Source organism: Ranitomeya variabilis, chromosome 3 (assembly GCF_051348905.1).
Source record: "Ranitomeya variabilis isolate aRanVar5 chromosome 3, aRanVar5.hap1, whole genome shotgun sequence".
Lineage (NCBI taxonomy): Eukaryota > Metazoa > Chordata > Amphibia > Anura > Dendrobatidae > Ranitomeya > Ranitomeya variabilis.
Window position 1 is genome coordinate 709,499,508 of NC_135234.1, and position 13,538 is coordinate 709,513,045.

At 46.7% G+C, this 13,538-nt stretch overlaps 1 protein-coding gene across 1 annotated transcript in view; it reads right to left on the reverse strand.

Annotated features, from left to right (window-relative positions):
• TEX26 (testis expressed 26) overlaps positions 1-13,120 on the reverse strand; it is a 51,867-nt gene extending 38,747 nt beyond the window's left edge. The window contains exons 1-2 of the mRNA XM_077298267.1: positions 12,956-13,120; positions 7,178-7,379 (exon numbers count right to left, since the gene is read on the reverse strand). Coding sequence (XP_077154382.1) covers positions 7,178-7,379; positions 12,956-12,988 — 235 coding nt within the window. The 5' untranslated portion in view covers positions 12,989-13,120. The remainder of the gene's footprint in view (positions 1-7,177; positions 7,380-12,955) is intronic.
• Between the last annotated feature and the right edge of the window lie 418 nt (positions 13,121-13,538).

Consider the following 13,538-nt stretch of genomic DNA (forward strand, 5'->3'; position numbering starts at 1 on the left):
TGCTGTGGGAGATTACCCTGAGGGCTCGTGCACACAAACAATTTTCTCGTATGAGTTTTAGCTGTGATTTTCATGGATAGCAGTCGCACCTATGATATCCTACGGTCCTGTGCATATGTCCGTCCAATTTTTTTTCCTCAGATTGAGTGTTCCGGGAAGAAAAACGGAGTCATGTCCAATTTTTATCCAGACTGAGTGGTCTGTCGAAAAAATTGGAGATGTGTCTAATATTGATCCGGACTGAGTGGTCTGTGGAAAAAATGGGAGACATGCCCAATTTCAAAGTATCAGATCAAATCCGGAAAGTCTATGGGTTCAGATGGCATCCGAGTGCGGTCCGATTTTCACGAACTGATAGAATGGAGAACCTTTTTTTTTTTCTCCATGTCCAGGAAAAACGGTTGCCGCTCTGCTCAAACTCTGCTTACAATCGGACCATTTTTCTCAGATGTGGAGAGACAGATTGTGTGCCCCTACCCTGACAGGGATCAGCACGACGTAGATGCTCACCTTCATACAACTACAGCCTGCCGCTAATGAGAAGCACACTCACGATAGGAGATCATTCGTGCCCAGAAATGAAAAAAAATAAAAATTCTGCTATTTTGTAAACTGCTGAAAACAATATTCAGCCATTTCTTACTGGGGTTGCCTCATCACAAGCAGGCCCTTTAAGATGGGAGCAGCTACCCAGTTTGCCAGGGAATGTTGCTCATTTCCTCTGCAGGAACCACAGTAGGGAAAATGCAGTATTCCATCAGCCTGGTAATTTAGGCTACACTTCCCAGACTTAGGCCTCATTCAGACATCCATTTTTTGTGTACGAGTGCCATCCGTAATTTTCCTGGACAGCATTTGTACCTATGATAATCTATGGAGCCAGTCACGTGTCTTCTTTTTTCCTGGGAAAATATTGGAGACAAGACTGATTTTGATCCGAGGGTCAAAACAAAAGCTGCAATACAAGATAACCGGTCTGTGAAAAACGTGGACTGCACTTGGATGACATCCGAGTACAGTCCGATTTTCATGGACTGTTATAATGCAGAAAGTGAAGAAATTGTTGTTCTTTTTTTTCTTATTTCTACCAGTACGAGAAAATCGGATGACACTCATATTCCACTCTGCTCAAACTCCAATCAGAATATTCGATCCGATTTTTTCTTTACGCAAAAAAATCTGACATCTTAATGAGGCCTTACGTGCAGATTGTTCTGTGGGTTTGCAAAGGATTTCACCCTATATACTGAAAAAGTGAACACTGCAGTGAAATAACATACAGACTGCAACACGCTCAGAATTTCTGAAAGCTCCTTCCACATGTATCGTCCTTTACTTTGCACGATCCTGCACCACAAATCAGCTGCATGAATGTCTATGTGTGGCTTAAGGCAACGGCAAATGAAGGAGTTAAATATTTAGATCCCTTATGTAATGTAATGTAATGAGCTGTGAGAATATAAATACCTGGAGAAGAAAAGCTTTCAATAACCCTGTGAGTCACAAAAAGGCAGTGCCAGGAATGCTGAAGAAGAAGAATGTCACACATGAAGAGCTAGTCAGCCGAGTCAAGAGCAGCAGAAAGGTCAGGAAGGATTTCAACGCAGAAATGTCCTTTGCTTGTGAAGAATTAGAAACTCACAGATAATGTCTTTTATTTGGAAAGTAAAAATACACAAAAACAACAACCACACACTACAGACAAAACATTGAGGTGCTGCATGCGGGTGCGGGCTGTCTAGACTCTACAGATTATTTCAGTCCACGTTCATTCGCGTCGTAAACTATTTGTCTGCGCTGTGAGATAAACGGTGTCACGTAGATTACACTAGAATCTGTGACAAAGGGATATTTTCATTAAAGCCCCCATACACAGAAGACCAGGAGTACACAACTATTGTCATGCTGAACCAAAACTAAAAATTAAAGGAGTATTACCTTCTGTGACATTTATGCCATATCGAACGTATACCGTATACCATAAATGTCTGATAGGATTTTACTGCAAATCCTCTTTTAAATCTTTGTAAAAAAATACCCCCAGTCCAGAGCCTCTCACCTAGCCAAATCAGTTCTCATGCTTCGCACTGACGAGGGCCAAAAGCCCGAAACACCGTGTCTGCGAATTGAGATACTGATTTGGCTTTTATCCTAAGTCATGTTGCACGACTCGTTAGAGGGTTGATTGTGACTTGTAGGATCGCTACTTCCAACAGGTGGAGCTATAGAGTTAAGTCCTCAGAAGAGGCAATTTGCATATGTAAAAAAATAAACAGTGATTGGGTTGTAAAGAAGAGGTGATGCATGCACATGGCTCTACAACAGATCATGGGGGTTTACTTACTGCCTCAAGTTTCACAACTCCCTGCAGTGAAGCAAGCCAGACACGGAAGACCACCTGACTGATTCACATACTACTTTCTGGAGCCAAACTGGGGAAGAGACCCCATTCTCCTGATGTACGAGGCACCCAGAGATTTCTACAAAGAGCACCATTAGTACAAGTGCTCCACGGCTGCTGCAGCCCCTACTCCTGTGTGTGGCTTGTCACATCTAGGTAACCTGTTGGTCCAGCTTTTTTCTGTCTATATGGTTCGATGTGTGCAAAAAATGGCATCATGGGCCAAAATTGCCCCCCCCCCCCCCCCCGGGCCACAGGTTGTGCAACACTGCATTACCCTAATTTCAGCCAAATGTACCGATATTGACGGGAGCGGCTGACGGTCTATGTGTATGGCTGGGCCACTGACTGATGGTCAGGAGAGATGTCGATTGGGAGATGTCCAATTTTGGGCTGCTGATCGCATTTTTTTTTTTCCGGAGATAAGTCACAGGCTGACATGTCAACCAGCGTCTTACTCATAGAGAACACAGGAGAGCTTGGTTCCTGACTCCTGAGTATGGGAAATTCGGCTAAGGTTGCGGTCAGCTGAACGATCAGCCGGAGAACTGTTCAGCTCACAGCCATCTAATGTGTACGGACAACTTTAGACATGTTGGTATAGTCACAGGATATGCCGTAAGAGTTTGATAGATGTGGGTTCCTAGTCCTTGTCCTACTTGTGCTGGGGCTTCTGTGAATAGAGAGATGGTCTTGCATGCGGAGCTCTCTCTATTTACACTATGTACGTACAGTATATATAACAGTAAGGGTAAGTTCACACAGGGCGTTTTCGCTGTGTGTTTTTTCCGCAGCAAAACCTGATCGTCTTGGCAGGAAAGAAGCTGCGCCAAAAACGCAGGTTTAGGTGCGTTTTTGGTGCATTTTTTGCGGTGTTTTTGCCATGTTTTTGGTGCATTTTTTTCATGCGTTTTTTTTTCTCTTTGTGCATGCCAACAAAGTTGAGTGCACACAGAGAAAAAAACAACTTCCTGTAGATAGAATGGATAGAATGAATAGATAGATTGATAGAATAGATCGATTGATAGAATATAGATTGATAGGATAGATAGAATGAATAGACAGATAGAATAGATACATTACCTTCGGTATCCTCTTCCGACATTTTTCCACGGTGTAGAGGTAACTTCAGGTCAGGCAGTGACGTCACCGCTCGTTACTGAGCCTGCGCCCGCTCCGTCTCCTTCATTCCCCAGTCGCTTACAGCCGGGAGCTGTCACATTAGCAGCGCTCCCGGTTGTAAGCTTTATCTCCCCCAGATACGTCGTGGGACACTCGGTATATTGGACTGCAACGGATCAGGGAGTATATTTTTGCTTTTTTATTTTTCTTTTCTTACAGAAGATCGAGGGCTTCGCTTGGATTGGTAGAATAATCCCCCTTAGCAGCTTGAGAATACCAGCCCCCAGCTGTGAACTTTAGCAAGGCTGGTTGTCAAAAATGGGGGAGACCCAACACTTTTTTTTTTAAATTATTTATTTAAATAATTAAAAAAAAAAAAGCGTGAGGACCCGTCTATTCTTGATAACTAGCCTTGCTGAAGCTGACAGCTGGGGGATGCAGCCTCCAGCTGTGAGTTTTGTCTGGCTGGTTATCAAAATTAGGGGGGAACCCACGCCGTTTTTTTTATTATTATTTATTTATAGCGCAGGAGCGGCAGATGAATACTCCCGTCCGCCGCTCCTGCTGTCACTGTAATTAGTGGCTGTAGGTGTCAGATGATGGGAGCAGTAGTCCCATCAGCTGACACCAGTGATCAGAGGTGAGTGGCCGTGGCTCTCTGACGGGCGGGGAGGATTTCCCCACCGATCAGAAGCGGTGTTTGCCGTGCTGTGATGCATATGACAGTATGTCAAACACTGTATTGTCGGACCCCCATTCTAGTGAATAGGGGGTCCGCTGCTGGATGACAGGCTGCATGAACGCATCATACAGCCTGCCATCTAGATGTAGCAGAGCCAAGTGTGACGTCACATTTGGCTCTCCTTCACTTTTCTGCAGCAAATACGCTGCAAGAAAAGTCAACCTGCGTATTTGCAGCGTTTTTTAACCACCCATTCAAGTCAATGGGTGAAAAACACCAAAAAAACGCTGAAAGAAGTGACATGCCCTATGTAAAAAAAAACGCTACAAAGCACAAAATACTGATGACACAAAAAAAACAATGTGTGTGCATGAGATTTCTGAAATCTCATAGGCTTTGCTGGTACTGTAAAAAGCAGCTGAAAATTAGCATAAAAAAACGCAGCAAAAAATAAACGCAGCAAAATCATCCTGTGTGAACTTACCCTAAGGCCTGTCCCACACGTCCAGATAATTCCGGTACCGGAAAAATCGGTACTGGAGTTATCCGTGTCCGTGTGTCCGTGAGCTCACGTGGCACATCAGTGTGCCGTGTGCCGACTGGGTACCACACGGACCGTGCAGGAGACAGCACTACAGTAAGCGCTGTCCCCTGCTTTGGGTGCTGAAGCCGCCATTCATTTCTTCTCTCCAGCAGCGTTCGCTGGAGAGAAGAAATGAAAAATCATTGTTTTTTGGGTTTTTTTGCGGTAGAAATAAAGATCTTTGTCATCACCCCCCTCCCACCCCCTGTGCGCCCGACCGCTGGAAAGAAAATACTCACCCGGCTCCCTCGAAGCCTCCTCTCCGCGCCGCAGCTTCTCCTGTATGAGCGGTCACGTGCTGCCGCCCATTACAGTGATGAATCAAGAGAAGAAATGAATGGCAGCTTCAGCACCACGCTGGGGGCACAGCGCTTACTGTAGCGCTGTCTCCTGCACGGCACACGGACGGCACACGGACAGCATGCGTGTGCGGTACGTGTTTTACACGGACCCATTGACTTTAATGGGTCCGTGTGATCCGTGCGCTCCCACGAACACTGACATGTCTCTGTGTTTTTCAAACGGACACACGGTCCGTGAAAACACGCTGACATGTGCAGAGACACATTGATTTTAATGTGTCTACGTGTGTCAGTGTCTCCGGTACGTGAGAAAATTGACACCTCACGTACCGGAATCACTGACGTGTGAAACCGGCCTAAGTGTGTTTCCTGGATTTCCATAGCAGTGAATGTAGAGCATCAAGCTTGTGCGCCACTTCTCCATTTACAGAGGATGCGGCACCAGACGGGACGGGGGATCCAGAGACCCCTATTCTGGAAATTGTTTTAGGTCCCAGAGGTGAGATCAACATCTGTCAAACATTTACACCACTCACAGTACTGGGCAGCCTATTTTCCATGTTTATTTGGCAAAAGTGATGAGCATGAGTTATTAGTGCGTAGCTTAGTAAAAAAAATCCTGTTTCACCCATATTGGACATACATACATTTTAGCCAAGCTTGGACCTAACTCTGTTTTGGTTGGTTGAATGTTGCCTTTGAGGAGGTAGATTCTTTACTGAAACAGCACACTTCAATTTTTAGTGCTTTTTAGGGGGCATACCCTTCTAGAAACCACAGCAATCTTCACATTTTCATACTTACAATCAAGGCTGATTTACTAAGTATTTCAAATTCTATCTAATATTTTGTGGATTTACAAATATAAGCCCGCTAAACTGCAAAGTTCCAAATTGGAAGAGATGACTCTTCTGGATCTCTCCCATTCTACACACCAAAGCTGAAAAGTTTCTTTAGAAAGATAAAGGTAAATGCTGTATGCTTGAATCATGTGCTATTGACTTGTCTTCTGAAAAATGTACCTTAAAAAAAAGTATTCAGACCTGGCCCCTGATCCCGAGTAACCCTCAAAATCAGTACTAATAGAGAACTAATGACGATTTTAATAAACCTCCCATGTCTAGATTGCTGATTCCCAAGGGGGTAATCAGAACTTCACAAGCTTTGCAGAAAAAGCAAGAGCCATTTCTTACAGCAGTGAGAGGAGCCACCTCTTTGATATCTGTGACAAGTTCCTACATGTTGCCAGTAATATCTATTAAATATTGACTACCATAGTGAAGGCGTGAGTAATACATAACTCATGAGTAATCACATACTGGACCTCCCGGACACTGTGGGGAACATACAAGTCATGGATTAGAACCAGTGTATATTAACTGATCATTTTCATGGCTGCGCCGTCCTTAAGATTTTTGGAATTCATAACATTGGAGCCAAGAGCAGACAATGGGTTAAAGAAAGATCTAAACTTTACTATCCGATCCTCCATCAGTGCTAGAAATTACTCCGAGGACTCCGTCATGGGGGGTTTCAACTAATTAACTACAAAAATGGCATTTCAGTTTGCCCCTGATTAATGTATTCACAGGAATGAGGCACAGTCCAAACACTTTAGACTCCATTTGTTCACCTTTGCAGCACTATCTGACTTTTTTGTTGGACGCAAAGACATAAAAGACTCCATTTGCCTCACTGAAGTGAATGGATGAGTAAGGGGCACATCTAAAAGCGTCTCAATATGCAAATATTGTAAATTAAACAATGCAAAGTTACATTTTTGACAAGTGATTAAGAAAATTGTACAGCTTTCCTTTCTATCTAGTGTTGTTTTAAACTGGACAATCCCTTTAACTTCAAGCACATATGTCCTGATGAGTAACACAGGTTCCTGTGGTTACAGAGCTATTGTCTCTGTACCAGGAGGATGACGAGTCCGTGCAGGTCTCTGTAAAGGCCGGCCAGCTGACTCAGCCCTTTCCACTGTATTCACACTACACAGAACAATGCCCGTCCCCCGAGCACCTCATAATCCATTCTAATCACCCGCGATCAGTGCCGTCACGTTTCCATCTAAATCATCTTACCAAGAAAAGCCATTGCCGTCTTAGGTCTCGGTGGCGTCCTGTCGATCTCCCTCGGTGGCTTGTTGTGGCCGCTGAACTTGGAGGATATCAGTAGACAGGCAGCCAGCTGGTCACATTTCTCTTTCTCCAGCAATGATTTACTTTTCTCTTTCAGATATTTCAGCTGTTCCATGAACTGTGGCTTCAGTAGGTCTCCATCCAGCTGTGAAAGGATACAGGACACAAAAAAAAAACAAAGTTGGCATGGGACCGTAAAGGGAACCTGTCAGCGGGTTTTTGCTATGTAATCTGAGGGGCTGAAACACTGATTTCAGTGATGTGTCACTTATTAGGCTGTGTGCTCTTGTTTCCATATCACCAGGATATTATCACTGCATGGACTACAGGTCTTGTGAGCCCTGGTCCGACCACGCCACCTACTCTGATAAGTCGCTGTACAATGTACACAGATATCTGTGGTGTGGGCAGCTGTCTGAGCTCAGCTACATGCTACACCTAAAAACCTTTGATTGTGTCCTAACCGCTGCACCCAATAAACTAAGTGATACATCGCAGGAATCAGGGTCTCTGCCCCTACATTATGCTGCTCTCAGATGAGATAGCAAAAACCTGCTGACAGATTCCCTTTAAAAGATAGTTACACAGCAAATCTGGGAGACAGCAAATGATATATGTTATGTACTCTGGGTAGTTGAGTCAAATATTCAACTTATCACTATAGAGACATATATCTCCCGGACACAAGTAAGTATAGATGTGGATCTATGTATCATTGTCTGTAGAATAATTGCACATCATGTCACATTTATTCCAGTATATACATATTGTGGTGACACAATGGCCGTCATATACTTTCCATACTCAGCAGCCAGATTCACCTACACTGCACTACCTCTTTACATGCTCAGAGCACTTAATATAAATATTTATTATATGATAATCATTTTATATATACAGAACCGCAGATTGATACACTTGTTTATTATCAATTTATACTTGATTTTACTCTGTTTATGCATACATTGTTTGTATTTTTTTATGTGAGGTGTGTGTACCTGTCTTCTGCAGTGCCACATATTCCAACCATAGCAAATAGATAATGGCTGCACTCAAGTTTATTGTGCTAAAGCAAGGAAATGTGCAATACATGAAATGTGAACAGCATAATGGCTTGTGAAATTTATGAAAAAACACATGAGATTTTTAGCACAAAATTTGGCCAAATGTTGTGAGCCCATTGACCAAACGTCAAGGTAATCTCAGATCGAATGGGTAACTAACCTGTCTGCCTAGTGTGAACACTTACCTATGGCTAATAAAATGGTAAAGCCTGTATTTATAGAGGAGGTTAGAACCAACTGTGTTTGGATGTAATTAAAATCACAGCATGGTGAAGGGCGGGGCGTTCAAGTCAGAAAAAGCAATACATAGTAAATATAGAAAAACTGACTGAACAGCCATCTAGTCTTGAACGCCCCGCCCTTCACCATGCTGTGATTTTAATTACATCCAAACACAGTTGGTTCTAACCTCCTCTATAAATACAGGCTTTACCATTTTTTTTGCGAACGGCAATGCTGGAGGCACTGGGGGCAATGCTGGAGACACTGGGGCAGATTGCTGGACACTGGGGGTAATGCTGGAGACACTGGGGCAGATTGCTGGACACTGGGGGCAATGCTGGAGACACTGGGGGCAATGCTGGAGACACTGGGGCAGATTGCTGGAGACACTGGGGCAGATTGCTGGAGACACTGGGGCAGATTGCTGGAGACACTGGGGGCAATGCTGGAGACACTGGGGCAGATTGCTGGACACTGGGGGCAATGCTGGAGACACTGGGGGCAATGCTGGAGACACTGGGGCAATGCTGGAGACACTGGGGCAGATTGCTGGACACTGGGGGCAATGCTGGAGACACTGGGGCAGATTGCTGGAGACACTGGGGCAATGCTGGAGACACTAGGGCAGATTGCTGGACACACTGGGGCAATCCTGGAGACACTGGGGCAGATTGCTGGAGACACTGGGGCAGATTGCTGGAGACACTGGGGCAGATTGCTGGACACTGGGGGCAATGCTGGAGACTCTGGGGCAATGCTGGAGACACTGGGGCAGATTGCTGGACACTGGGGGCAATGCTGGAGACACTGGGGCAGATTGCTGGAGACACTGGGGCAGATTGCTGGACACTGGGGGCAATGCTGGAGACACTGGGGCAGATTGCTGGAGACACTGGGGCAGATTGCTGGAGACACTGGGGCAATGCTGGAGACACTAGGGCAGATTGCTGGACACACTGGGGCAATCCTGGAGACACTGGGGCAGATTGCTGGAGACACTGGGGCAGATTGCTGGAGACACTGGGGCAGATTGCTGGACACTGGGGGCAATGCTGGAGACTCTGGGGCAATGCTGGAGACACTGGGGCAGATTGCTGGACACTGGGGGCAATGCTGGAGACACTGGGGCAGATTGCTGGAGACACTGGGGCAGATTGCTGGACACTGGGGGCAATGCTGGAGACACTGGGGCAGATTGCTGGAGACACTGGGGCAGATTGCTGGACACTGGGGCAATCCTGGAGACACTGGGGCAATGCTGGAGATACTGGGGCAGATTGCTGGAGATGCTGGGGCAGATTGCTGGACACTGGGGGCAATGCTGGAGACACTGGGGCAGATTGCTGGAGACACTGGGGCAATGCTGGAGACACTGGAGTCTCCAGCAAAAAAAGGGGGGATATAAGATGGTTTACTGTATGTAAACCATGTGTCATATCCTGTCGGGTTTATGAAGGAGAAATGCAAAGCCGGCAATTGAATTACCGGCTTTTCTATAGAACACCGCTGCGTATTTCTCGCAATGCACACGCATGGTCCGTGTGTAATCCGATTTTTTCTCGCACCCATAGACTTTCATTGGCGAGTCTCGGCCGAGATACGCTGACAATCGCAGCCTGCTGCGAGTTCCCTCGGATCCGAAATACGGTGGAGAAAATATCGGATGATGGGAGCTGGACCATAGATTAACATTGGGCCGAGTGCTATGCGATTTTTTATCGCATAGCACTCGTCCGTATTACGGTCTAGTGTGACCCCGGCCTTACCTATACACTGACACTATACACTGTATACTATATACAGAGGTCCTGTGTACAATGTCACCAGTGATCTCTGTATTACCTGTACACAGACACTGCATACTAAGTACAGATCTCCTGTGAATACTGGCACTTGTGATAGTATTGTGGTTTTTTTTTTTTTTAATTACTAATCAGTATTGTAGTATTCAGTCACTATGTGGTGGTAATATGTGGTCTGGAAATGGTGTGGTATTTGTCCCTTGAATGTGCAATATATTTGGTTACCAAGAGGTGGTAATATGTGGTCTTGATATGGCGCGGTGGTATTTGTTCCTTGTATGTGATATTATTGGTCAAAATATACCTAAATTGTATTGCAGATTTCAACAAATATTTAATAGGTTACAGTAGAGTAGGGCCATTTTTCCGGAATAATCTGGTTCGGGTGTCACATGACCCCCGTCACATGACCCCCGTCACATGACCCCCGTCACATGACCGGGGGGGCCCACAGTGTCTGAACAGCCCAGGGCCCTGGCTACCCTTAATCCACCCCTGCCTTCAGACGTAACATCACTCCCCCTGGTGGAAGAATGACATTACTGCAATGACCAGGACCCTGGGGCGCTGCAGATGTACTTTGTGAGCGGACTTTGTACGGCCCCGAAGGATGGTAGAAATATCTAAATGGCCCTTGGCAGAAAAAAGATTCCCCACCCCTGATTTAAGAGATAAAGACAACTTCAGGGTCATTTATTTTTCAACTTTATATATAATTTCTGAGATAAAAATACATTTTGTATTTGGGTTTTATTAAAAACTAGATGGTGGCCCAGTGGCAGTACATTGCGCAGCCCACGCAGTACATTGCGCAGCCACGTTGTATATTGCGCAGCCCACGTTGTATATTGCGCAGCCTACGTTGTATATTGCACAGCCCAAATTTGCGCAGCCCACGTAGTATATTGTGCAGCCCACGTATATAGCGCAGCCCACGTTGTATATTGCGCAGCCCAAATTTGCGCAGCCCACGTAGTATATTGTGCAGCCCACGTATATAGCGCAGCCCACGTTGTATATTGCGCAGCCCACGTTGTATATTGCGCAGCCCACGTTGTATATTGCGCAGCCCAAATTTGCGCAGCCCACGTAGTATATTGTGCAGCCCACGTATATAGCGCAGCCCACGTTGTATATTGCGCAGCCCAAATTTGCGCAGCCCACGTAGTATATTGTGCAGCCCACGTATATAGCGCAGCCCACGTTGTATATTGCGCAGCCCACGTATATAGCAATGTGGGCATGATATCCCTGTTAAAAAAAAATAATTAAAATAAAAAATAGTTATATACTCACCTTCCGTTGGCGCCTTGATCCTGGAAGCGGGTACCGTCGCTTAGGATCCACCGAAGCTCCGCGGAGGCGCTCGCGCGGCTGCCGCCATCTTCTGTTCCCAGGATGCATTGCGAAATTACCCAGAAGACTTAGCGGTCTCGCGAGACTGCTAAGTCTTCTGGGTAATTTCGTAATGCATCGCCGGGAACGAAAGATGGCGGCGGGCGCGAGCGGCTCGGCGGACTACGGAGTGTGAGTATAGCAGGTTTTTTGTTTTTTTATTATTTTTAACATTACATTTTTTTTACTATTGATGCCGCATAGGCAGCATCAATAGTAAAAAATTGGGGACACACAGGGTTAATAGCAGCGGTTACGGAGTGCGTTACCCGTGGCATAATGCGGTCCGTTACCGCCGGCATTAACCTAGTGTGAGCGGTAAGCGGAAGTAACAGGAGTATGCGGGCGCCGGGCAGTGGGTGCGGGGAGTAAGGAGCGGCCATTTTCTTCCGGACTGTGCGCGTCGCTGATTGGTCGTGGCAATGGTCGTGGGCGTTTTGCCACGACCAATCAGCGACTTGGATTCCATGACAGACAGAGGCCGCGACCAATGAATATCCGTGACAGAAAGAAAGACAGACAGACAGACGGAAGTGACCCTTAGACAATTATATAGTAGATGTTGCACTATTTGCGAGTATAGCCCCGATGTAGGAAGGAGACAACCCTGTTGCAGGAAGGAGAGAATCCCGGAGCTGGAAGGAGAGAAACCCGGTGTAGAAGGGGGAGAGCCCCAATGCAGAAGGGGGAGAGCCCCAGCGCAGGAAGGAGAGAGCCCCAGCGCAGGAAGGAGAGAGCCCCAGTGCAGGATGGAGAGAGCCCCAGTGCAGGATGGAGAGAGCCCCAGTGCAGGAGGGGGAGAGCCCCAGTGCAGGAGGGGGAGAGCTCCAGTGCAGGAGGGGGAGAGCCCCAGTGCAGGAGGGGGAGAGCTCCAGTGCAGGAGGGGGAGAGCCCCAGTGCAGGAGGGGGAGAGCTCCAGTGCAGGAGGGGGAGAGCTCCAGTGCAGGAGGGGAGAGCTCCAGTGCAGGAGGGGGAGAGCTCCAGTGCAGGAGGGGAGAGCTCCAGTGCAGGAGGGGGAGAGCTCCAGTGCAGGAGGGGGAGAGCTCCAGTGCAGGAAGGCTCTTTGCTCCTGGACAGTGGCTCTCTCCTTCCTGCACTGGAGCTCTCCCCCCTCCTGCATCGGGGCTCTCATCTCCTGCACCGGGGCTCTCATCTCCTGTACCGGGGCTTTTACCCTCCTGCACAGAAAACTTCCTCTTCTTCGGTGCCTGAGGGGAAAGCGGATCCGCAGTTCCCACCTGAGTGCTGATCATGGTGGATGAGCCTGGCATCTCCCGCGGGCGCAGCTCCCGGCGTTACTCCGATGCTGCTAGAAGATCCGTCTGACTGTACCACACTCCGGAGAAGTTTTAGCCCAGACGCTTCTGTTGCTAGGCAACTTGGAGACCTCGTGTGGAGGGGAGTGAAGGCTGTGGTGCTGAGGGTGACGCGCAGACGCAGTAGCTGCTCCGACGTGTGAGGGAGAGCAGGGCTGCAGTAATATGTGCTGTGCCCTTGCTGCACTCACTGACCTCATGAACAGCAGCAGATATATCGTACCCGTAATGTCCGCCCTTAACCTTAACCCCTTTGTGGCTGGACGATTTTTTTTATTTCTCGCTTTTACCACCACTTCTTCCAACACCCAGAACTTGTTTTTTATTTTTTCCCTCACACTTGTTTGCTGGATGAGTTGTAGTTTTGAGTCACATAATTCATTAAACCATTTTAATGCACTAAAAAAATTGGAAAAAAAAATCCAAATGCAGTGAAATTCTGAAAAAAACTCAATTCCGCCCTAGTTTTCCAGGTTTTGTTTTCACGGAGTTCATTATGCAGTAG